Source organism: Cololabis saira, chromosome 23 (genome assembly GCF_033807715.1).
Source record: "Cololabis saira isolate AMF1-May2022 chromosome 23, fColSai1.1, whole genome shotgun sequence".
NCBI classification, from domain to species: Eukaryota; Metazoa; Chordata; class Actinopteri; order Beloniformes; family Belonidae; genus Cololabis; species Cololabis saira.
Window position 1 is genome coordinate 26,094,745 of NC_084609.1, and position 23,837 is coordinate 26,118,581.

Below are 23,837 nucleotides of genomic sequence, written 5' to 3' on the forward strand. Positions count from 1 at the left end.
AACTGCTTGAGAGGCATCCTGCGTAGAGAAGCTCACAGTCCTCACGCAGCTGCTGGGGGTTGAGATGCAGCCCCTGGCCCTTTTGTTGAGAGGTTATTAAGAGGACATATGCATTAATTTAACATCAAAGGTGAACTGATCTTCAGCTTTACTTTCATAATAATAGGCAAGTGCAATACCCATTTTCTTCCTAACGAGCCATTCCAAGTCACACTTCACTCAGAAAAATCCTCCTACAAGACCTAATGTTGTGTGTTCTGAGCTATCAGCGGATGTAGATGGAGGATGGAAGAAAACGATTATATATTTATAAAGTCACAAACACAAATGCACACCTTTCAAGTGTTTTAACAGACATTTAACACAAAATTAAACAATTTTGTTGTTTTATTTTGCGTACTAAAATAGTGTACAACTGAACATACTATCAGCCAATAGTGAACGGAGGTCTTGAGAGACAATGAGCAGCTTCAACTGCCAGAATCAGGCGCAACAAGTCCAAGAACAACGCCAAACTGTAGACCAGTTTAAAAGACTTACACATCATTTAAAACCAGCACTCTTCTCCAATATTCCAGGAGGAAACTCTTACTTGTCTCACTTTTTAATAGAGCGTTCATGAAAGCAATGGGACTGGTGGAAGCTGGGGATAATGAGCCAAATTCTGAAACTTTTAGCCATGTTTCAGCTCAATGGGTCTGATATTTTTACTATTAAAATAACCGATTCTAGGCTTTTGGTTCACTGAAGAGAACAGCTGTGTCCATCACAAGGTAAACACTGAGTGACGATGCAAACTTTAACTGAATATTCCCGCCGCTTCAGCTCATAGTGGGGAACCAGCTGATGTGACAGTCACACTGCCGATTAGCATGTGGCTAACGTAGCTCCATTTTGACCCAGTACCACCTAAACCACAACATTTATACTTCAACATTCACCTAAACTAAAGATAATCGGGATTGCTGAGTCAAATCATGGACATGTTTAACTAATCCACAGTTACGGTGGGTAACAATGTCAATATCAACCCTGTGGTGTCAGTGCAGCCTCCATGAAATCACTTCCCTCACATAAAAAGCTGATTTCATTATACCCAAAAGTAGTATTTACTCACTATATTAAATAAAGCCAATCTGTTGAATCTTGTGATCTTAGTACTTGAAAGGGAGCTGACCTGATGACTTTATTTCCGTCTGAGTTCGTCTAGATTGCACTTAAATTATGATGACTGACTTGAATTGATTCTCAAAGCGTTCCCTCGAGTTACACAGACTGACACGACATAAAAGGACATCCTAATAGCCTCGGTACATGACTAAACTCGTCACGCAATATTGGAATTTATTGAAAATCAATGGGTCGTAGAGTCAACACGAACATCGACAAAGGCTCAAAAGTTACACATCATAAAAAATGGCAATTAATGTCAGAACTTGGGGCAGTCGACCTACACCAGAATAAACTGCTGTTTTAAGCCTCTGACAAGACTAAAAAATGTTATTCACTCAAGTGGTAGAGTGGATAGGGTCCCACAGGCAAACCAAGGTCATTTTAGCTGAGTGTACAGAAAGGTGTATAAAAAGTACAAGCGCCTTAAGAGTTATTACTGGAGATGGTTTGATCTGCAAATACAACAATGCCCACAGGCGACTTTTCTTACATGAAAGGACATTATGGAAACGTTCAAGTGCAAAGATGGTGCATCCTGACCGACAGCTGTGACAGCAGATTCCCTGAGCACAGACGTCACCAAGAATGTAAAACCTGCATGAAGCGCATGCAGGTTTACCTGTGAAAAGCACAAAATAACCAAATGTGCCTGCAAGCAGCAAGCCAGGAAATGATCATCTGAATTATTATCATATCAAGTCCGAGGCTATTTCTTTGATAAGAAGTCCCACCTAAAAATAAGTCTTATTAATAGGTGAATAAAACCTGTAAACCTAAAATGAGGGTCTGCGTTTAAGAAACAGTGATGAACTCTTTATTGTGTTATTTTGAAACAGTAATTTAAAGATTTAAATATACAGGACTGTCTCAGAAAATTAGAATATTGTGATAAAGTTCTTTATTTTCTGTAATGCAATTAAAAAAACTAAAATGTCATACATTCTGGATTCATTACAAATCAACTGAAATATTGCAAGCCTTTTATTATTTTAATATTGCTGATTATGGCTTACAGTTTAAGATTAAGATTCCCAGAATATTCAAATTTTTTTAGATAGGATATTTGAGTTTTCTTAAGCTGTAAACCATGATCAGCAATATTAAAATAATAAAAGGCTTGCAATATTTCAGTTGATTTTTAATGAATCCAGAATGTATGACATTTTTGTTTTTGTAATTGCATTACAGAAAATCTGTATTTTCTGAGACAGTCCTGTATCTTATAAAAGTCAGCCAGCACACTGACCTTGTTAATGCTCAGGTGCAACTCTTTAAAGTTTGACGCACGGTTAGCAGTAGAGCAGCCTTTCCAGTCAGCGTGGCGTGCTTGGCGACCTTTGTAAACGATGGAAAGGAAGTGGTTAAAGCTCGTTAAACAAGTTAAACAAACTGTTCTGGATGATAATGTGCTATGTAATAGCTCAGGATCTCATTATCAGGATCACATCTTAGCCCCTCAAACATGTTGACTGATGTTTTAGCTGGACTGAAACACTAAATCAGCTTCCGAAGGCCGCGCGGGCTCGGAGCTTAAGCTAAGCGTGGTGCTGATAGAGCCGATTTCCTCCATATGCTCCATAAGCCCCACAGAATGGTCTCCTTCACACCGCAGCCTGCTGGACAAAGGTCAGGTCTATATTCTGGGGGTGTGAGTGGGTTTGCGTGTGCTGTAGTTGTTAAAATCTTCATATGATGCTGCCAGGAACAACAATTAGTCTAATAAGAAAATCCCAAAAAGAAGAATGTCATGGTTTGCCAAGTGTTTGCTTTTTCACGGTGCGTGCCAATTACCTGGTGCGTCTTTTCTTTTTCTTATTTTAGCACAGGGGCCGGGGATTTCATTGCATGTGCTTCCTGGTACATGTCAGTCGTCACTTTAACAAAGGCTGAATTCAGATTGCATCCTGAATCTGATTTTCAGACATGTCTAACCAGAATCTGAGCTTCCTGGCTGATGGTCAGGATGTTCCCGAATGGTTCACTCGTTTTGTACAAAGTGCTAGAACCCACCAGAGGAACTACTTTATTTCAGCTTTCATCTACAGAAGTCCGCCAAGTCAAAACCGTTGGTCAAACACAGCGAACAGAGTCAATTTTGACCTCTAAATCCTTAATTTCTGTCACTCCAGTAGACTGGTTGTAGTGTAGACGATTGGTGACTGGATTAAGACTGAATGATATGTTCAGATTGTCTGCACATCAATCTTGGTCTGATCTGGAAACCCATCTTTCCTCATGTGTGGTTCTTTTCTTTTCTTTTCTTAAAAAAAATGGTTCTCCAATGCAAATGCTTTGGTAGCATCAGTCGCCATTATTAGCTGTTATTGACCCTGAAAGCTTGTAAATAGCAATCAGTAATCAGTTACAAGCACTGCGGTTCTGCTGCGAATGCAATGTCCAGATATTCTGTCCTCTTGTGGTCGTCTGGTGACTCAGGTCTATTCACAGTTCATAGTTTCACTGGTGAAATTGTAAATTGGAAAAAGTAACCATGAAGTCTCACCTTTCTGCATAAACGATCTCTACAAACACATCTGAGTGTCACCTTTACCCAAATTCATATCCATAAAGCAAAGAGATCAGTGAAGCCTATCAGGTCAAACAGACTTAACCACCTGCATGATGCTAAATATCATCCCAGTGGAGTCTTTTCCTTCTGTTAGAGCCGTAACTGCCCTGCAGATAAATGTCTGCCCTGATACAGTGAACAGATTCATGCAGAACTGCACTGCAGCTCATTTGCATGTAGTTGAACACCGCTGTTGCCTCTTTTTCTGATGTCAGGTTGTTGAAGTGGGTTTGGGAGTGTTGCTGTGCTCTCCTCCCCGGTTTGCTTGACAGGTCTGTTCAAATAAAGACATGCAGAGTATCTTCAAGTTTTGAGTTTGTTGTTCGGCTGCAGAAGTGTTGTGCAAAGGATATGTCTTCAGTGTGCATGTCTGCAGAAAACCTTAAAGTCTGCATTTATAAGACTTCTCTAACAACGTAAGTCACTACTCCTGAGTAGTGACTTACGTGAGAGAAAATAAAAAGAAGGATAATGCATTAATTGTTTTTCTATTAGAAAGATGCTCATTTGGATTTTTATTTGAATCCTAATTATGCTGCAACAGAAGGGTTTGAGGGACAGATTTCAGGGGGATTCGGTGTGCCAGCTCAGGTTGTAGTCTGGTTACTCCTGCGGGTCTAACAGCGGCGACACTCTCCACCTCTCTTATCGGTACGGAGAGTAAGCTGTGCTGCCGGACAGATAAGACGACGGGAAAGACAACAGCTGTGACCAGAAGCAAACACACGAGACCACATCTGGGTTCAGGGGCCAGGTCATGGGGGTCAAACGCTTGTTTTGAACCCAGATGAAGTTCCTTGTTTTTATCAGTATAAGTGTGACCCGAAGTGACGGGGCTCATCCCATAAAAAGTGTGTAGAAACTGCTGCATGTTAAGATGTGTGATCGTTATCAAGTAGTCAGTGGACACTACCAGTGGCAGAATGCTGGTATTAAAGGAACCATGTGTAAGTTAGTAAGTAAGCAAAATGTATTTATAAAGCACATTTAAAACATATATATTACTGACCAAAGTGCTGTACTGTACATGATAATAATATTGGAAAAATGGAAAGAAAGAACATTCAGTGACAACAAATAAATAAAAAATTTGACCTAAAAACACAGACACAAGAAAGACAGTATTAGGGGACTGAGAAAGTTAGTGAAGGGAGGTGTTTTTTTAATCTAGACTTCAAGGAAATAGTGGTCTCAGTGGTCTCCAGTCTTCCTGCAATGTGGATCATGTTGATCTCTGACAAAGACCCTCAGCTAACGCTAAATGCTTGTCTCTGCCCTCCTCGCTGCAGTCGATATCCAGAGGCAAAGGTGATCAACTTCGGCACGTGGTTCATCTTCAGCTTCCCCATCGCCATCATCATGCTGGTCCTCACCTGGCTGTGGCTGCACTTCCTCTTCCTCGGCTGCAAGTGAGTGCACACGCACATAGGGGTTTGCTGGGGCGTGTTGGGCAGACTGTAAGCGCCTGTTATGGTATTTGTTGGGCTGGCGGTCACATCTAGGTGTGTGATTACTGTGGCTGGCAGCCTGCTCGCCCACATGTATATCTTATCATTATGCACTGGCGATAATCCCTCCACCTGGCTGCAGTTCTGCACCCGAGTGGTTAATGTTGATGTTGTTTCTCTGCTTCCAGCTTCAGAGAAACATGCTCGCTGAGTAAGAAACGCAAAACCAGACGGGAGATGATGTCAGAGAGGAGGATTCAGGAGGAGTATGCAAAACTGGGTCCCATCAGGTGGGTGTGAAAGACAGGAGTGGTGCTCATGTATGCAACGTAACAACTCCTTTCTAGTCTCATGTGCAGAGCCGTCTGGGAGATTAGCGAGGCCCTGTGCGAAATGGCTGGGGGGGCCCTCGAAATTTTTGGGTTTTTCTGGTCGGATCGGGTGTCTATATGCGCCATTTTAACTCTCCAATTAGCAAAATACTGGATACCTTCCCCTGCCTCATCATCATCTCTTGCCTCGACGCGGGGCCCCACGGCTGCTTGAGACCCGGTCGGATCGGTGATTTTTGTAACAAATTTATCAAACGAGCCTTTCAGAGAGGCATTAAACTCTTCCATTTTCTTTAGTTTTTTTTCTTTTTTCATCCCCTGATGGAAATTTCCTGAATCTGTCTCGTTCTCTCGACATTGTGTGACAGTTTGTTCCAACTCCACCCGTCTGGATCAGAGCAGCTTGTGTCTGCGCTTGGTCTGACGCAGTTGTATTGAACAACAGGCACGCACATCATTGCACATATATTTATTGATATGCACAGACTAGTACACATTTAGGTCTGTAATGGAAGGTGACTGTTGATATTTATAAGGGATAATAGGAAAAAAAATAAATAAATTTGAAAAAAAAAAAAAAAAAACGGCCCATAGCGCGAGGCCCTGTGCAGTCGCACGGTTCGCACACCCCTTGCAGCGGCCCTGCTCATGTGTGTTAATGCGTGCACAGGTTCAGTTTCCTTGCACCGTTCCACATCCAGATGTAACATCTGTGTTGTCCCTCATGTAACTGATGCTGACGTGGTTCTGCGGCGCATGTGTTTGTTGATGTTGCAGCTACCCTGAGGTGGTGACGGGTGTTTTCTTCATCCTGATGACCGTGTTGTGGTTCACCAGAGAGCCCGGTTTCGTGCCCGGCTGGACGTCCCTCTTTGAAAAGTAAGGCCTGGATCACGCCCAGAACACACCCTCAGTCAGACTGAAGAGAGAAAGCTTGCACAGATCCAAACCACAGCAACGTCTGTCATCGGACTGAAACATCATTGAATGAATCATTTTGACATGAGAGAGTTATATTTTTGTGTCGGTATTAAACCTGCTCTTGTTTTTCTGCAGGAAGGGCTACAGGACGGATGCAACAGTCTCAGTCCTCCTAGGGTTCCTGCTCTTCCTCATCCCTGCCAGACGACCCTTCTCCTCTTCCTCCTCCAGCTGCAGAAACTCGGGTCAGTCATGGTAACAATTATGATGGCAGAGTCCAATCCCCACCCTCAAGCCGCTTTTGCTCCCAGAGGTCTAAGCTTGTATCCCCGACCTCTGCAGGTCCATGTGATGCCTGGAAGCTCCAGGTTCCCTCAGTTAGGTTGGCTGAAAGAGTTTAAAATGGAGCTCTGCTCATCACTCTTTTGAGTACTTGTGTTTTGTTTGCAAAAAGTCCTGAGAGCATCTAACCACCTATCCATCCAGTAACTCCTGCTGGAGTTCCTATCCATCCCATTCCTCATCCCTGCCAGCAGCCTTAGCAGAGAAACCTAGAGATCGGTCTCCTTAGACTTCTCCTCCTTGCTCTCTTGCGAGAATTACAAGATGATGACTGAACTTTTCTTCTCATCCTTTAGAGTTCAGTCACAATGCAGAGGAAAGTTATTTCAGTCACGTGTAGCCCGACCTTCATACTTTCGGTCACTACCCACAATCGTGACCACAGGTGATGGTTGGAGGACAAAGATTTACGTTTTGGTTCAGCTTTCTTTTCACCACAACATGCTGGTACAAGTTCTGTATCACTGCGGATGCTGCAACCATCCCCCTGTCCATCACCATTGGTTTCCCACTCTGATGTGCATGAACCCCCCCCTCTGAGGTGTAACATCAGCCCTTCCCCAGAAAGCATCCCTCCCTCTTCTGGCTAAGAACCACCGTGTCAGATTTAGAGCCGCTGATGTTCATTGGCGTTCCTTCACCCCGGGCTAGGAACCACTCCAAGTGAGAGCTGGAGATCAACGGCACCAGCACCAGACCCCTCCTCCCCGCGCTTCACAAAAAAATCCAAACAATGAAAGTGACAAACATAATCAAAGGCAGAGTCGGACTCCCACCAGGAACCAATCCAACCGGATACTGGCAGTGCAGACCAATCTGTGTGTGAAGGCTCTGACTGACCGGTGGTACCAGACGTGGTACCCAGCAGTCCTGGCACACACCCTGATTCCCAGAGGGAGACAGCCGGATGCCTTCTCAAAGTACACACAACACATTCGGACCGGTTGGGGAACCCCTAACCCTAGATTTGAGGGTCAAGGTTCAGCCGGACTTAGACCTGAGGAGCTTTAAACTGGGACGCCCCCTCTGATCCCGAACCAGCGCCCAGTCAGTCACCTCAGAGCAGAAACGGTGAAAAACCGATCCCACTGGAGACCAGCTGGATAGAAAGGCATGACTGAAAGATGAAATAAAGGTTTCTTCATTTGGATAGGGGGACGGCAGCCTCGGAGGAAGCTAGGCGGGTGAAAGGCTGAATATTGTCATACATGTGAACATGAGTGTCTCACGTTTACGTCTCATGATGAGACACCGCTATATTGGCTATATTTAGCCTTTTATGTTGTGATTATGGTTTATGCTAATGTTGTATGTATGTACTAGGGGTGTAACAATATATCGTGCCACGAAATTTCGCGATACAAAAACGTCACGAAACGTGTCGTGGAGGTGACAAAGTGTATCGCGATATTGGGTTATTAATATTAATCTATTGTGTTGACTAGAAACGCGCATCCGAGCACGCGTGCCGACCGCGGGGCGGACCAAAATCTTCCTCCGGTCAGAAGAAACTAGTTCCGTTTTGTGGTCTCGATCACGGACTTTTAGGGTTTTAAGCTCTGAACCTTTAAGTCTGGTGTAGAGTTAAGCCTTACCTTATTAAATTAAACCTTTTTCGGGTCGGGGAAAACTTCTTCAGAGTTCCAGTGTACTTTAATGTCCCTCAACAGTGTAGGATTTTAGAACATCAACACAGCACCTAGTGCCGTACTGTGGCGTATCACTCCGCCCAATCTAAAACAGACTAATCACTACAGATAAACTGACTAGTGTAATTATAGTCCCTGGTTTACATCAGAATATAAAGAATATATTTATAAAATAATGAACCCTGAATTACCAAAATAACCTTCTTAACAAAAATAAATCTCCTCTTACACTTATAAGGTGAGCATGAATCAATCTTTTTTATGATGTAAAATTGTATGTATTTATTTACTTGTATTTATTTATTTAATTTTAGTTGTTACATTTCTGGAAAAGAAAAAAGTAAAATCATACATGAGAGAAACTATTCAGTTTGTGGCAAGATATTTGTACTTGTATGAAACTGAAGATGCATAATGCAAACCTGACATTTACTTTTAGTTCAGTTTGTGGAAAATGGTTGGCCTGGCTTTCTCTTTAAAACTTAAACCGTTATAAAGCATTACAAACTGTAACAATAGGGCAAACATACAGTATTGTTTTGTATTTTGTGTCTTTCAAATAATATCTATATCAATATCGTGTATCGTACCGTATCGTGAGATTAGTGTATCGTTACACCCCTAGTATGTAGTGATGGTGTCTTGTTGGTGGACTCGCTAGATCACCTTATTGCAAGGCAAATTTACTTTCGGGTACAATGAAGTTAAAGTGAACTGAACTGAAGTGAACTGAACTAGTTCTCTCTTCTGTGCTCTTCAAACCTCAGACAATGACGCGGAGGCCGATCCACTTGCTCCCATGATCACTTGGAAGGATTTTCAGAGACTGATGCCTTGGGAGATCGTCATCTTGGTAGGGGGAGGTTACGCACTGGCCGCCGGCTGCAAGGTAAAATAAGAGTGTGTGTTCAAATTTCTGTTGTCATCACATCTTGTCGTCAATTTACACTTTTGATTTGTCAAAATTCTCCTCGTGAATGTGAGAAGTATGATGACGTTGATAACAGAGGAGAAGAGGACAGATCTTTGTTAACATAAAGATATAATGACGGTTTTATGTTAAAACAGTAAAACGAGCTGAGATAGTGGAAACGTAAGAGCCATAACAGAGTTCCTTCAGGTGAGATCTGTGTGTTTGCAGGTGTCGGGCCTGTCGGTGTGGATCGGCAGACAGCTGGAGCCCATGAGCGGCCTCCCCCCCTGGGCCGTCACCCTGCTGGCCTGCCTGCTGGTGTCGGCGGTCACCGAGTTCGCCTCCAACCCGGCAACTCTCACCGTGTTCCTGCCCATCCTGTCAGCACTGGTACGACACTCTGCACCTTCTAGACCTGGCCCTCGCCGTCAGTCATGAGAAATATCAGAACGAAGGTTCTGCAGTATGAGCAGAGACAAATTACCAGCTGCAACTGGACACAAAGGAGAGGATGCTGAAGGCTTTTGCAACATGCAACAAGCTTGAAAAACAGTTAGGCAGACCTGCTATCATCCCTTCTGTTGTGGTTGAAGAAGCTGCTCAGGAGACCGATGACAGCAGGCTCACAGGCACCTGACAGTTTTCAGTTCAGCTGGAATCAAACAAACCAAAGTCAACGTGGTTCTTCAGATGTCATGGATGTCAAATCTAGCGATGGAGACCAGAAACAGGGTTTTAATATCTTTATTTCTGCTGTAAAGCTGAACATTTTAACGTGGAGGTCAAAGGAGATTGCCTCGTTTTTGCAGCCAGCCTCTAGTGGATAGTGGAGGAACTGCAACGCATCTTAGTTCTGCATGAGACAAGTTAAGTTGGCACTTGGCATCAAGATACCGCCTTCACTCACCCGCATGTGTAAAATGTCCAACTTTACCGCAGAAATAAAGATATTAACACCCTGTTTCTGGTCTCTCTAGCTCAGGGGTCAGTAACCCGCGGCTCTAGAGCCACATGCATTTCCTTTTTTTTTCTCTTTAGCGCCGCCCTAGTGACTCCTGGAACTTTTTCAAAAATGTTTGACCTTTTTTTTCCCTTTTTTTCTTCTTTTTTTTCCTTTTTTTCTTCTTTATTCTCTTTTTTCTCTTTTTTTCCTCTTGTTTTCCTTTTTTCTTTTTTTCTTCTTTTTCCTTTTTTCTCTTTTCTTCTTTTTTCCATTTTTTCTCTTTTTTTTCCTTTTTTTTTTCCCCTTTTTTCTTATTTTTTATCTTTTTTTCTCTTTTTTTGTTCTTGTTTTCCTTTTTTCTTTTTTTCTTCTTTTTCCTTTTTTCTCTTTTCTTCTTTTTTCCTTTTTTCTTTTTTTTTCTTCCTTTTCTTTTTCCTTTTTAATCTCGACATTTTAACTTTTTTTCTCAACATTTAAACTTTTTCTCGATATTTTGACTTTTTTCTCGACATTTCAACTTTTTGGTCAAGATTGTAATTCAACATTAATCTTGACACTTCGACCTTTTTCTCAAAGTGCATAATTAAAAAAAAATCTTCCCCCAGTTATAACTAATATAGATACATGCAGCATGTGTTGCCTTCATTCTAAGGCTTATACAAGACTTAATTTTTTGCGGCTCCAGACATATTTGTTTTTTGTGTTTTTGGTCCAATATGACTCTTTCAACATTTTGGGTTGCCGACCCCTGCTCTAGCCAGATTTGACATTCATGACATCTGAAGGTGAATTTCTTTGTTCCAGATCAGCTAAAATGACATAAAGCAACACCTTTGTGTGTCATGAGGGTTGTGGTCTTTTGATTGGCGGCTGGCTCGGCCAATGGCTACTGAACACTTGATTTCTGAGCTGTGAATCACTTATTAATGTTATTAAGAAAATATGTTTTGTTGTGCTGGAACAAACCACAGTGAGTGTTTTATTTCAAATTAAATGGTCTGACTTTGGAACTTCAGAATATTTTATCTGCTGTTTGTGTTAAGACCTTTTTCGAAAAGTGCAACATATATTAATAGATATTATTATATATTTTTCAAACCGAGGACTGTTTTTCTTGAGTTGGTAGAAACTTCATAAATCTTAATATACACTCTCAAGCAAACAAAAGTCTATTTTTCCTCAATAATGCTCTTTAAGGGAGCTCCTTTTTCCTTCTTTTCTTCCATTTCAAGAATACTATCTCCTACTTTCATTTTATTCTCTCTTCACCTCTCCTGGGCTCTTCTGCTTTTACTTCAATTGTCCTGTTTGACTTTGCCTCTTATTTGCCATCTTTGTACCCCCCCCATCCAGTTTGTTTTCCCTTTCACTCCCTTGTTCTTTTCCTTTTCTCTCCCCTAACGCTGATTCCTGTTGCTCTTCTTCCCTGGATCCAGTCGGAGACTCTGCTCATCAACCCTCTCCACACTCTCATCCCGTCCACCATGTGCGTGTCATTTGGGGTCATGCTTCCAGTGGGGAACCCCCCCAACGCCATCGTCTTCAGTTATGGCCACGTGCAGATCAGTGACATGGTACGATAGACACACACACACATTCTGCACCTGCAGCATTTTGTTTGCAATTAAAAGAAAACGGGTTTATTTTCTTTTTTAACTCAGCCTGAGAGGAATATTTGTCTTCTAACTCGATGCAGGATCTGACCGGCTCAGCCCCGTTTATGCACTGCTCTCTGCTCTCTTTTCCCTTGTGCAGGTGAAAGCAGGTTTCGGGGTGAACCTGATCGGCGTGGCGGTGGTGATGTTGGCCATCAGCACGTGGGGAGTCCCCCTCTTCAACCTGACGGAGTTCCCTGCCTGGGCCGTGGCCAGGAACGTCACGGGAGGCTTATAACCGCCGCTGGGAGGGCAAGATGACGGGACGCATCGCTGAAAGACAAAACAGAGGAGAAAGACTTTCTGTGAAGATGATGATGATGATGGCTGTTGTGTCAACAGGACGCTCTTCCTCCGGATGAGACTAATCAAACCTGGAATGGAGGAGGAGGTGGAAGAACCAGACCTGTTACAGATGTTTGATCTTACAGTTATACCGGCCACGTCACTGTGTCACGTGCACGGAGAGACAAACACTTTGTCTAAGTGGCCACTAGGGGGCAAGACCCAAACTTCTAGGAAAGGTTTCTCTTCACCTCTGTCAGTGAATCATTAAAAACAACAAAACAAGAACTAACATTTGGTTTTTAATTTTTTTAAATAGAAAACATGTTTTTAGAAAGCTTCTTCAGAACCATATCGTGCTGTTAGTTGATGTTTTAATAGAAATGAGTTTTGTGGACAATCTTTTTTTCTTTTCTTTTCTTTTCTTTTCTTTGTGGCATTCTCTCTTCAGTTTTTCCTTCACTTAAAAGCGTTACTTCTCCAGTAGGTCACATCCATGCCGTGCACCCTGACCGGCTCTGTCCCCAGACACGGCCGACAGATGCAACCCTCTCCCAGCTTTGAATGTTTGGATTACTGCGCTATGTTATGTGATTACCGTGAGGAACTTCTTCACATCGTGCAGATGTTGTGCATGACATACTTTAGCCGGCGTGTCCAAGCACACTTCTACCAGCCAAGAATCAGTTGGAGAGAAACTTTAGCTGCTTTTTTAAAACAAGATAAATGCATCAAAAGAGCTGTCAACTACAGCTGCGATGTCATGTTTAGATGCATTTCAACCAGCGTCTTTTGTGTTCTCTGTCACCCAGATTCTTAATCAATAACAAGTTTTTAACAGACAGATTAAATAGCACGTATATCCTTAGCAACTACTGTTATCAGAAATATAGGCGAGCAATGTTTTTACCAAAGTTTTGGGGGCTGATTTTCTGCCCAGCTAAACAGAAATACTCTGATTCTTGTTGCCACATTTTACTCAGATATCTTGTCCATGTCAGTGCTGAAATATGCACTGAAATATCTGCCGCCTCTTGTGGGCCTCTAACATTTGAAGGTCTTTGGTTCTGCTCTGACTTCACCACAGCCAATGAACGCAAAGGTCTTATTGTTTTTCTGTGTTATTTTGTCACAACAGTGATTGTACTTGATACAATATTGACAATGTCATGCATTTATTGTGTAGAATCGTTTTCCATTGTGGACTTTTAGCTAAATTGAATCCTGATTTTTCTTATTTTGTAGTTCGGGAGGTTTGTGAGCTGGATGCTTGTACAAACGCAGCCCCCGACTCTGATAGCTTTTTGATGCAGCAGTTTTACAACCACTTCGAAGGAAAAATAAATAAAACTGAAAGAATGACGTCAGAATATTATGAGAATTAAGTTGTAGTTTCTATTAGAAAAAGTCCAGAATTTAAGTCTTATGAGAAAAAAAAGTTGAAATTTCCTGTAAAAGAAAATGAGTCGTCATAATAAAAACATACTTTTACAAGTAGAATATTATGAGAGTTAATAGTTTTATGAGAAAAAGCTGTTTTAACAAAGTCGTCATTTTATTGTAATAAAAAAACACAGTCATAATAGTATGAGATTTAAGTCATAATTATGAAATAAAAAATAATAATATTCAATAGTTTTATGTGCATAAAAGTTTACAGCCATATCCACTGCTACAGTAATCGCAGCAGAGTTGCAGAATGACTAAAAATAGCTGATCAACAAGTTTGTTCTGCGAACCTGATAAGAGTATATATATATATATATATATATATATATATATATATATATATATATATATATATATATATATATATACATATATATATATATACATATATATATATATATATATATATATATATATATATATATATATATATATATATGTTCATCACGTCGTTGCTCCGCCCACATTTGTCTGATTGGTGGTTTGAGCATCTTTGACGGCGTCCACAGGCAGCTTCTTCTGCATGCTTTCCAAATTCAATCAAAAATGAAAATAATTAAGATGGCTAAGATTTTTCATTATAGGAGTACATTTATATGTCAAAAGTGAGAGATATTGTTAGATGACACTTTGCTAAATGGTACTCAGAGTTAAGTTTTACTTTTTAGTGCATCAGTATCACTTCACGGAAGGTATCAGGATTACTTGCTTGAAACTTTATCTATTACTTTTATCTCAAAGTTATTTTATTCCTGCAATTTCAGATGTTATTTTTTCTCAAGGTGGCTTTAATACTCTGCCATGTGTCTATGCAACTTATAAAAATGCCAAATTAGTTTATGTTAAAAGAAGTGCTGAACTCACTGAGGTCTTAAATTATAGCAGTCCAACGCTATTTAGCTGCAAACCTTTTTTATTTTAGTTGACTGTAAGAAACACTTTGTTGCTACGTTAAATATTTCAAATGAACTTCTGATATGAAGTAACGGGGTGGCCATGTTTGGTCTCCAGATGTTGTCACCCTGGAGGTGTGACTGTTGTGTGAGGCTGCAGTTTATTGATCTACTGAGGCCTTTAATGAAGATGAAGAAGCGGGGACAGGGTTTAATGGTGCAATAGTTTGTTCAATCAACTGTCAAATCATAGCGGTTCTTTTTTTTTTTTGCACTACACCTTCATTGTACTGTGCAGAAATGTAAAAGATATACTCTATATTTTTACGTAAATCCTACAACTAGTTTGTGATTTTTTTTTTTATGACTGCATTATGATAGACCTTAGTACAGACAGACTTATGTAATTTATTCACTTCTTCTGAAGGTTTCATACTTCTCGCTGGTGTTGCAGCATTGAACAAACCCCCATGTAAATACACAGACTTGTAATATAAACATGTATCTTTTCAAGTTTTAAATGAGCTGTAACTTTTAAATGATGTGTTTTATCTCAATAATGCATTCATATTCAACCAAGACAAGACTAAGAAATATATGACACAAATATGACAATAAAACAATCAAAACCAATCTGGTGCTTTTGATTTATCTGTTGAGATTCATCAGATCACACAGTCATTGTACTGACACCCACCAGTGGAACACAGCTTTATATTGTGCTGTCAGGGATGCCGAGGAAGAGCTTCCACTAAATACAATTACAGAAACACAGTATATAAAGCCAGTCAGTGCGAGGTAGAGGTGCTCCGATACTGATCTTTTCCTTTCCGATACTGATTCAGATACCTCGGCCTTGAGTACCGTCCTGATACCTATGTTGTATTTCCAGCCTGAGAAGCTGTACAGTGTTTTCTGATGTTAAGCAGTGAAATCCAACACTTTCAACAACCAACATGGGCCGGTTGGGCTTTCTCCATTATTAATCTGCTTTTAGTCTGGTAACTGCAGCCCTGTACAGTGACAATGTTGCAGGTTTCTTGGTTGGATTTTTCAGCATCAAATATGTATTGTGTTCAAAATAATGGTAGTTCTACCTGCAGACTGAGTAGCTTCCTTGAGATGTGTTTTTTTTTTATCATAAAAGATGTTGATCATAAAAGTTACAGCATATTGGATGCTCACAAGTAAGTACTCACTAATACTCTGATTTGTGGCAGTATCTGCAAGGTTTTTCTTTTCCTGGCGTCGGTATTGGAACAACTCTAGTCTGAGGGACCGTTCAGTACCTCATTCATATGATAAAAGATTCATAATCATTATTATATTTAAGTGCTCCTGAGAGGTTAGACAACACCATCTGATGCCACATATTTCTAAATATATACACTCAAAACCATTCTCACAAATATCCCTTGTACTGCCATCTGGATTCCAAAGCAGCATTTAATCATACATATAAATAATAATTGTTGGGGTTGTGTTTTCACAATAAGGTTGATGACCCCTCACTGAGTCCTGCAGCTCTGTCACAAGTACAGATGGTTAAAAACAAGGAATCAGGCAGAGGATGATGGTTATGCGCCCTGCTTGGGACCTTCAGCAGGGGTGAAACCGTCGGTCTGGATCTTATCCTTGTACTTCAGGAAGTCTCTCCTCTTGGTGAAGTACTTCACCTAAACCAGAACGAGGAGAAAAACAACCATTCTGTTAATCAAAGTTATCCTCATCTGTTTTGAAACCAACTATTGTGCGATAACTGAGATCTCAGCCCCAAGAGGTATATATTATGGTAATATTGTTTGGGCAAATACATACCCTTCCAGTCTTCATCAACTTTATTTAATGCAAAAACGATTCGTAAGACTGGCAACTTTTTCTAACTCTACGGAACCCTCTACTTCTTTGTTCAGAAAACTCAAAATTCTTTCAGTATATGACATAAATATTCATCAGATATGTGTGTGTTTTTATACAAACATATGTTTTTGCCCTTTACCACTATTGTCAAGTAATTTTTTCAAATATAATTCTCAAATACATTCATATAATACTAGACAGATTTATCATCTTCATCTTCCTTTTTATAAACTAAACACGGCCAGTTTTCCCTCAGATATCGTGATGTTACAGATATGGAACTCCAAATCTCACATTATCAAAAGCTCTGTTTCTCTAGAGACTTTTAAAAGAAATGTATCATCTCATTTAATACACATTTTAAAAAAGTTTTTCTATGTTGATTTTTTTTTTATTATTATTTTTTGTGTGTTGATGATCTGTAACTACTATATGTAGTCTAACCTTCTTTGTTTTTTGTTTATAGTTTGCTGTTTTACTTCCTAAATTGAGGGGAGGTTTCCCTGCATAAGCCTGTTGGCTTTTTGACCTCTCCTGTTTTTTGATTGATTGAATGAAGAATTTATTAGAAGAATTGCATAGGATCAGGTACAGTTTCATGACAGTACAGATTCGCTGATACAAAGTCAACTAAAAGGCATTATTCCAAGAAAGCATTACACTTGCTTACATTGGAGACCTTTTTAACTCATATAACATACAGGTAAGAAGCAGTACTTTGTATGGAAGATTGTAAAAAAAAGAAAAGGGGGGAATTACTGTTATTTTGCACCAAGAGAGACTAAAAAGGTGATGAGACAAATAGAATAAGCTAGATAATACAAAACAAAAGCAGAAAAAAAAACAAAAAACAAAAACAAGAAACAATAATCAGAAGGAACAGCGGGATGTGCAGTAGAGGCTTTGATTATTCCCAGTTATGAGTAGCAGCCTCCTGTAGGTGGCTTTTTAGGGCAGACTTGAAGGAGATTAGGGATTTGCTCTCTGTTATGGCTGTCGGTAAGGAATTCCACATGTTGGTAGAATAGGATGCAAACGAATTTGAACCGTTCTTGGAGTTAACCCTGGGCTGAAAGTGATTTGTGGAGCTGCCTCTAGTGTTATGGTGGTGAACATCTTTTACATTTTGAAAGTATTTAGACAAGTACAAGGGTATTTTGGAGGTGTCACATTTGTTTTACTATTTTGATTGTAAGTGTTACTTTTATTGTGTGCAAACTAATAAAACAAAAACATAAATAAAAGAGAGTACGAGTAGCTGGTGTTTTACCCATTGAGCAGGACAGTTGGCCTCAAACTCCGCCTGGAACCTCTGGCAGGGTTCTAGTTTATCGTTGTTGTCATCTAAACACCTCCACAGCAGGTCCCGGGCGTCCCAGCACGCCTTCCTCTCGGCTGAGTTTGGAGCAGGCATTGCTTCCTGGGGGGAAAACAGAAGGATCAGTTCAGTTTGGAGCCTCCACAGCCGTTTCTGTGAGTAAAGCAGCTTAAAAACAACTCTATAAACAACGATCTGGCATCACGTGCTGCAGTGCATAGCTGTCATTCAGGTCTTTCCTACATTAACCCTGGCTCTCACTTACTGGTTGAAACTGGGAATCCTTCTACAACGTCCCGGTTTCCCGCTGCCAGTCCATAAAACGAGAATAAAAGGCGTAAACTTGTTGCAAAACCCTTTTGTAACGTTTGTAGTTCAGGGACGTGAAGGGCGAGCGCAGCGGCAGCGCGTCATCGTCGCGGGGAGATGACGTCACAGCAGCGCTGGCGGAGGCTCGCCACTAGGGGACGGAGTTTCACAAGAAAACCTTTTAATTCATGCAAAATAAACACACCATGTGGTCCTTTTCAAATGGATTAGAGATAAGTTATTGGTAAACAAAGACAATAAGCGATATTTACATGAAATACGGTTGTAAGTAAATTGGTATGATGAAATCCAAGTTCAGCTTTTCTTTTTATTCTCAAAAATCTAGCTTGAATGTGAATTGAAAATAACTTACACCTGTCCTAATCTTGATTTTGCAGTTTTAATTGGAGGTTAAAATTGCATTTTGTTTATTTATTTTTTTATGTGAACAACAGTGCATTTATTCATCCATTTTCTGTACCCACTTATTCTAATTCAGGTTCACAGGGATTTGCTGGGGTCAATCCCAGCCTGGGGTATACATGGGTCACTGTGCATGTTTTGGATTGTGGGAGGAAGCTGCAGAACCCAAAGAATACCCACAAAAGCATGGGAACAACATGCAAACTGCACGGAGAGCCCCCTGCCAGGAGTCACACCAAGAACCTTCCTTCTGTGAGGTAACAACGCTAACTAACAAGCCTGCTGCCATTTCAATCAAGCTACAAAACCATAAACCTTTCACTCCTATTGGATTCACCGTGCCACTATTTGAATTTCTTTTAAAAAGAATAAAAAATGTTGTCATATATGTGTCTACGTCATGGAAATGTGTATAGGCAGAGTGAAAGTGTTGCTTGTTGATTAACTCTCCTTTTTTTTTCCCTTTTCTTCAGCCACAGTGATAGAGAATAGCCCTGCTGGTTGCCATGGCGGCCAGCAGCAATCCATTTCTGCTCATGTGCTTGTGTGGCTTGAAAGGAATCAGAAGAAAAAAACACCCACAAGTACTCTGATGCAGGATGTCGGTTCTCACCCTGTTCTTATGAAAGTGTTGTGTGTGTGTGTGTGTGTGTGTGTGTGTGTGTGTGTGTGTGTGTGTGTGTGTGTGTGTGTGTGTGTGTGTGTGTGTGTGTGTGTGTGTGGCTTGAGAGTGTCTCTCTGGCCGCTTCAAAGATAGGACTTCATTTACTATTTATGTCACGCAGCAGTTAGTGATCTCACTTGGAGTTTGTTTCCTCCACTGTAAGTGGGTGTTTGCACTTTAGCCACCTCGTGTATGAAAACTTATGACCAAAGTCTGCAGCAAAAGCACAACAACATTCTTTAAAAAAAGCATTGTTTATTTGGCCTGTGTGCAAATGTTGTTCACCTTAAAGATGAAAAAAGATCTGATAAGAAGCAAAGTGTTGGGGTTGTCTTGTAAACATAGTAGTAACAAAGAATATGAAAACAAAGTATGTTCCATGTTTGGATTTAGATTTTCTTTCTTTAAATTGCATCCTCATTTGGGTTAAATCAACACATCACTATTGTTTAAGATGGAAAAAAAGTCACCAAGCAAAGTAATTATTACGGTAATATTCTGTATCTGAAACGGTTTGAAATGAATAATAATCAGTTAATTATGTTAGTAAGCCAGATGAAATTTGTTGGTGGAAGTGCAGCTACGAGAGAGTCATGGTGAACAAGTGTGGAAATCAGCATGAATTAATTAGGTTATGTTTGTTGCGTCACTTGCAGTTTTGAACAATATGGACAGAAACGTAGAAATTCAACATCCGGGGTGCACAGCCACTCCTCCACATTAATCACACATCTGTTGCTGCAACTTTCCTCCTCTACTCTCAATGCTCTACCTGCACGTATTGTCTGGCGCGTGTGCAGGAAATCCTAAAACTCCCTAAATCCAGGGTGAATGTATTTTTGTGAACACATTTTTCAGTTTACTCTCATCTACTGCACACATAAATGTTAATACACAGTTCACCAGTTTTAGGACATGATGGACCAGGCTTTGGATCATACAAGCACTTTTCTGAAAGGTTTCAATAGCAAGAAGCATTTTATTGATAAGGTTTTACATTGTGTGTCAGTAACCAAGGCAACAAAACAGCAACTGCCACTCAAAATGTTCCACGTTACTGTGGCAGCGTTAGTTCTGCTATGTATGATATCTTCCTCTTTTAAGTTATTATCAACAACAGAAAGTGCAGTTTTAGCATAACACAAACAGTAACAGCCAGAACATATTTCACATTTAGTCAAACATGTATCCTGAGCATGTTGTAAATTATCTTTCTATAATAAACACAAGATGCCATTAATTGTAATAATAATAGTAGATATCTTACTGACAGGCTTGATCAGAATGAGTGCAGTGCAACCTTTGTTAGTGTCGTACTTTACGATGAGCTAAGCCGAGCTAAAATAGTTAACTTGTGGAGCTTTCAAGATCATTTCTGTCCAGTTGAGCTCTCAGAGCTCCCAACAATACCAGCTTCATTTAAAGCATCATTTTGTCTTTTAGAGAACCAAAGAGGATCTCCAAGGTTCTGTGATTATACCAAATCCTTTCACTTCTATTAGTTGGCACAATCCTGCACTGCTGATATTCCTGCTGTGTCCGCATCAGCGCTCCAAGGTCTCCCGTTTTGTTTGCCAGTAATCCCATATTCCCATAATGAATACGGGAAGAAATGGTTTAAACGTTATCCTCCTTGCCATCCTATTTGCTCCTTCTTTGCATCCTTCACGTCTGGTCTTCCGCTCATCTGGATTTGTGGTCTTATTTCAGGCATTAGTCGGGTTTAACAGAGCTCGGCGAGCCGTGCCAGCATGTAAACACGGTTCCAGTCAGATGTTAAAAAGTGACTGAATTATCAGCAGAAATCTCCTAAGCAACACATCGTCCAGCCTAGTTTACTAAACCTCTTTTAAAGATTGTGTTTCAGAAGAACGAGGCTCAGTAGAGTATCTGAAGTAGGCATGAATATAAACACAATATAACCAGCAGACTGATGATGGCACGTTCTGAAACACTTCTTCCTTTTTCTTACACCCTCCAAAGGAGGAAATGAAGGATACATGTGGAAACTAAATTAGAAATGTATATATGGCTATCAAGTATTGCTCGACCCTGTTCATTTGAAGTACAGCTAGGTATTTAACGCATTATTAATACGAGTTAAAGTAAGCTGTTTAACACAGAAACACGGTTACAGGGTTGCAACCAGGGATTAACGTGCACACACAGGCTCATCCTGAGCAGCAGCAAACTGCTCGGCACAGCCACTCAGCCTACAAGCATGTTCACGAGGACGTTAATATCCCGTCCCTGTTCCTGATTTTCATCATTTTCCTTTACTTTGGGTGAATCAAACATGAAACAGGGATTATCAGTCAGCCATTTGTGTAACGCAGGCTCTTACGCTGCAGGTTTGGATGTTCTGGGCAGAGAGGGTTTTACCAGACTCTGACTGCTCTCAGAGCTTCACAAAGGTTATGTGTGACTCAGTTCCAACGATGACCTTTTGGATTTTAGACTAACGAGTGAAGTACTTAATCTAGGGTCGATGCAAAACTACTAAAAGCACCACGGCGTTCCTTCTTCCAGCTGCCCACAGCGTTGTCAGTATCACCCGTCCAAGATGCGACTGTTGTGGAGAGGACTAGAAACATGGAGACGTGCTTCATATCCACTCACAGCAGTCACAACTGTTGCTACAAACGGAGAAACTGACATTCCAGTGACAGGGACGCATCTTTTTAAATAATTAAATGAGGATCTCTCGGAGGAGCTGGATGTATCCCTGTCAGTCCGTGTCACTTTGGTCAAAACGCCAAGAGAAGCTGATCACATCTGACACGGGAAGCAGCTTTGAAGGAAACTTCAGGATATAACTCTAGTCCCACTAATCTATTGTGGTATAAATTACATAACTTGTCATGAAATTTTGTGAGCACTTTCATGATATCTAGACAATGCTCTTTGCCTATTTTGGTGACTTATGACCTTTTCCTTTAACAATTTTAATCTTTTGGGCAGATTGACCAACGTTTAGATGAAACATGCTTTATTCGTTTAAGTAGAACACCACAATAAAAAATATCTTGCTTCATCTACTACTACTCAGATTTTTATGAACATCACGTAAGACTAGTCTTTGTATAAATTACTTAATTTTTAGTATGTAAAAAATTCATTTAATTTAGGTAAATAAAGTCAACTTAACACAATTAAGTTGACTGTACTTGCAAAATGTATTATTTACATACAAAAAATTAAGTAATTCGTACAAAGACTAGTCTTTCTTGATCTACATAATAATCTGATGCAAAAAGTATTTTTTTAAGTAGATCAAGCACAATATTTGTATCAGTGCATGAACAGTGAGGTGCTTTGTGATGTACTAAGTGTGTTTCAGCCTGAGGGCACACTGTCCTGCGTGTTTGTGATGTCGCTCTGCTCCGCTACACCCGATTCGCAGGTGGGGATCCCCATCATGTCATCACGGTGTAAACTACTGGCCCACTAATTTGAGGCTGGCGTGTTGGAGCAGCAGCATCTCAAACATTCAGGACCAGGGTCCTGAGTGATCTGTCCAAGGCTGCCCTCACCCCATGACGTCTGGGATTCACGTATTATAGAATGGATGGATCCATCCATCTCCTTTTGATTGATAGGTGAGGAAGAGGGCTGGAGGCCATCCCTGTTAAAACAGTTGATGAATTAGTTTGGCAGTTCTGTATTTCCGTGCATTTACCTGTTGTTATCAGAAAGCACTGTTAGCCATGCATGATTCCTGCAGTCATATAAGATCATCACCTCTCGTACTGTACAATTCGGATCTGGTTTGTTGGCCAGATGTCAAGAAATGGTATTTACAGACTGATGATGACGCCCTGAGCTTGTAGGATACGACTCGGAGCAGACATATGTAGGATGGCGTCATCAACATGCGCTGACAGTAAACAAAGAACATGTGAAAATGAAGCAGTCTGCACAGTAGCTTTTATGTGGGCTGAAATGCTTAACAATAGAGATGATGAGGAGCCATGGAGCTCCCAGCAGACGTCGTGTTGACGTCAGACATGACGTAGCCGTCCGGTCCCCCTCCATGCTCTTTAGAGCAGAGACCACACCCTTAATTATACATACGTGTGCTGCGTCATATCATTTTACTTGATGTGGTATGAAAACAATGAACCCCCTATATAGTTGTCATGGATATAAAATCTAGATATGGATACCAAAATCACTTCCTGAACCAATCTTTAAAATGGGCTTATTTCAAATGCAAGGTTGGACTTTCAGTGACGGTGTTGGTGGATATCGTCTTGCTTTAGGGAGTCATCCCCCTGTGGTCAGTCGAGGAACTGCAAAACTACGCTTAATTCAAGTTTGGTGCATCAAGCTAGAAAGTGATGTAAAGGTCGAAGCATCCGTTCACACACGAGTCGCGTCTTGTCATTCAAATGGTGCAGATTTCCACTTATGTCCCCCATCTCTTAACCAAAGACCATAAAAGTTGTATTTAATGTAAACTATGGAGGTTAAACGTGACACGTTGGACACATCATCCGCCCATCATAAATGGATGGAGCTCCCTATCAGTCTGTCTTGCTTAATCATTTTAGCTAGAGGGAACTCGATGCGTATTCATGACAATCAGCAGGGCAGAAACTACAGGACTGTCTCAGAAAATTAGAACATTGTGATAAAGTTCTTTATTTTCTGTAATACAATTACAAAAAAAAAAATGTCATACATTCTGG

At 40.6% G+C, this 23,837-nt stretch overlaps 2 protein-coding genes across 2 annotated transcripts in view; one reads left to right on the plus strand and one right to left on the minus strand.

Annotated features, from left to right (window-relative positions):
• Nucleotides 1-13,147, plus strand: part of slc13a4 (solute carrier family 13 member 4) — a 31,995-nt gene extending 18,848 nt beyond the window's left edge. Inside the window, exons 9-16 of the mRNA XM_061714771.1 lie at nucleotides 5,032-5,151; nucleotides 5,379-5,480; nucleotides 6,300-6,401; nucleotides 6,579-6,688; nucleotides 9,196-9,323; nucleotides 9,576-9,737; nucleotides 11,727-11,864; nucleotides 12,046-13,147. Of these exons, the coding sequence (XP_061570755.1) occupies nucleotides 5,032-5,151; nucleotides 5,379-5,480; nucleotides 6,300-6,401; nucleotides 6,579-6,688; nucleotides 9,196-9,323; nucleotides 9,576-9,737; nucleotides 11,727-11,864; nucleotides 12,046-12,183 (1,000 nt within the window). The 3' untranslated portion in view covers nucleotides 12,184-13,147. The remainder of the gene's footprint in view (nucleotides 1-5,031; nucleotides 5,152-5,378; nucleotides 5,481-6,299; nucleotides 6,402-6,578; nucleotides 6,689-9,195; nucleotides 9,324-9,575; nucleotides 9,738-11,726; nucleotides 11,865-12,045) is intronic.
• A 2,576-nt stretch (nucleotides 13,148-15,723) lies between these two features.
• On the minus strand, nucleotides 15,724-18,187 carry LOC133423891 (cytochrome c oxidase assembly factor 6 homolog). The gene is made up of 3 exons (XM_061714220.1): nucleotides 18,016-18,187; nucleotides 17,703-17,852; nucleotides 15,724-16,248 (listed from the first exon to the last, which is right to left on the minus strand). Exons 2-3 carry the CDS (start codon nucleotides 17,844-17,846, stop codon nucleotides 16,150-16,152), a joined length of 243 nt encoding a protein of 80 aa, XP_061570204.1. The 5' UTR covers nucleotides 17,847-17,852; nucleotides 18,016-18,187; the 3' UTR covers nucleotides 15,724-16,149.
• Nucleotides 18,188-23,837: the final 5,650 nt, after the last annotated feature.

Bases quoted from the DNA above. Each gene is read 5' to 3' on its own strand.
- LOC133423891 (XM_061714220.1), bottom strand. From the start codon at position 17,846: ATGCCTGCTCCAAACTCAGCCGAGAGGAAGGCGTGCTGGGACGCCCGG. The intron at 16,249-17,702 runs GTAAAACACCAG...GTTCTGGTTTAG, and splicing joins CCAACTGTCCTGCTCAATGG to GTGAAGTACTTCACCAAGAG.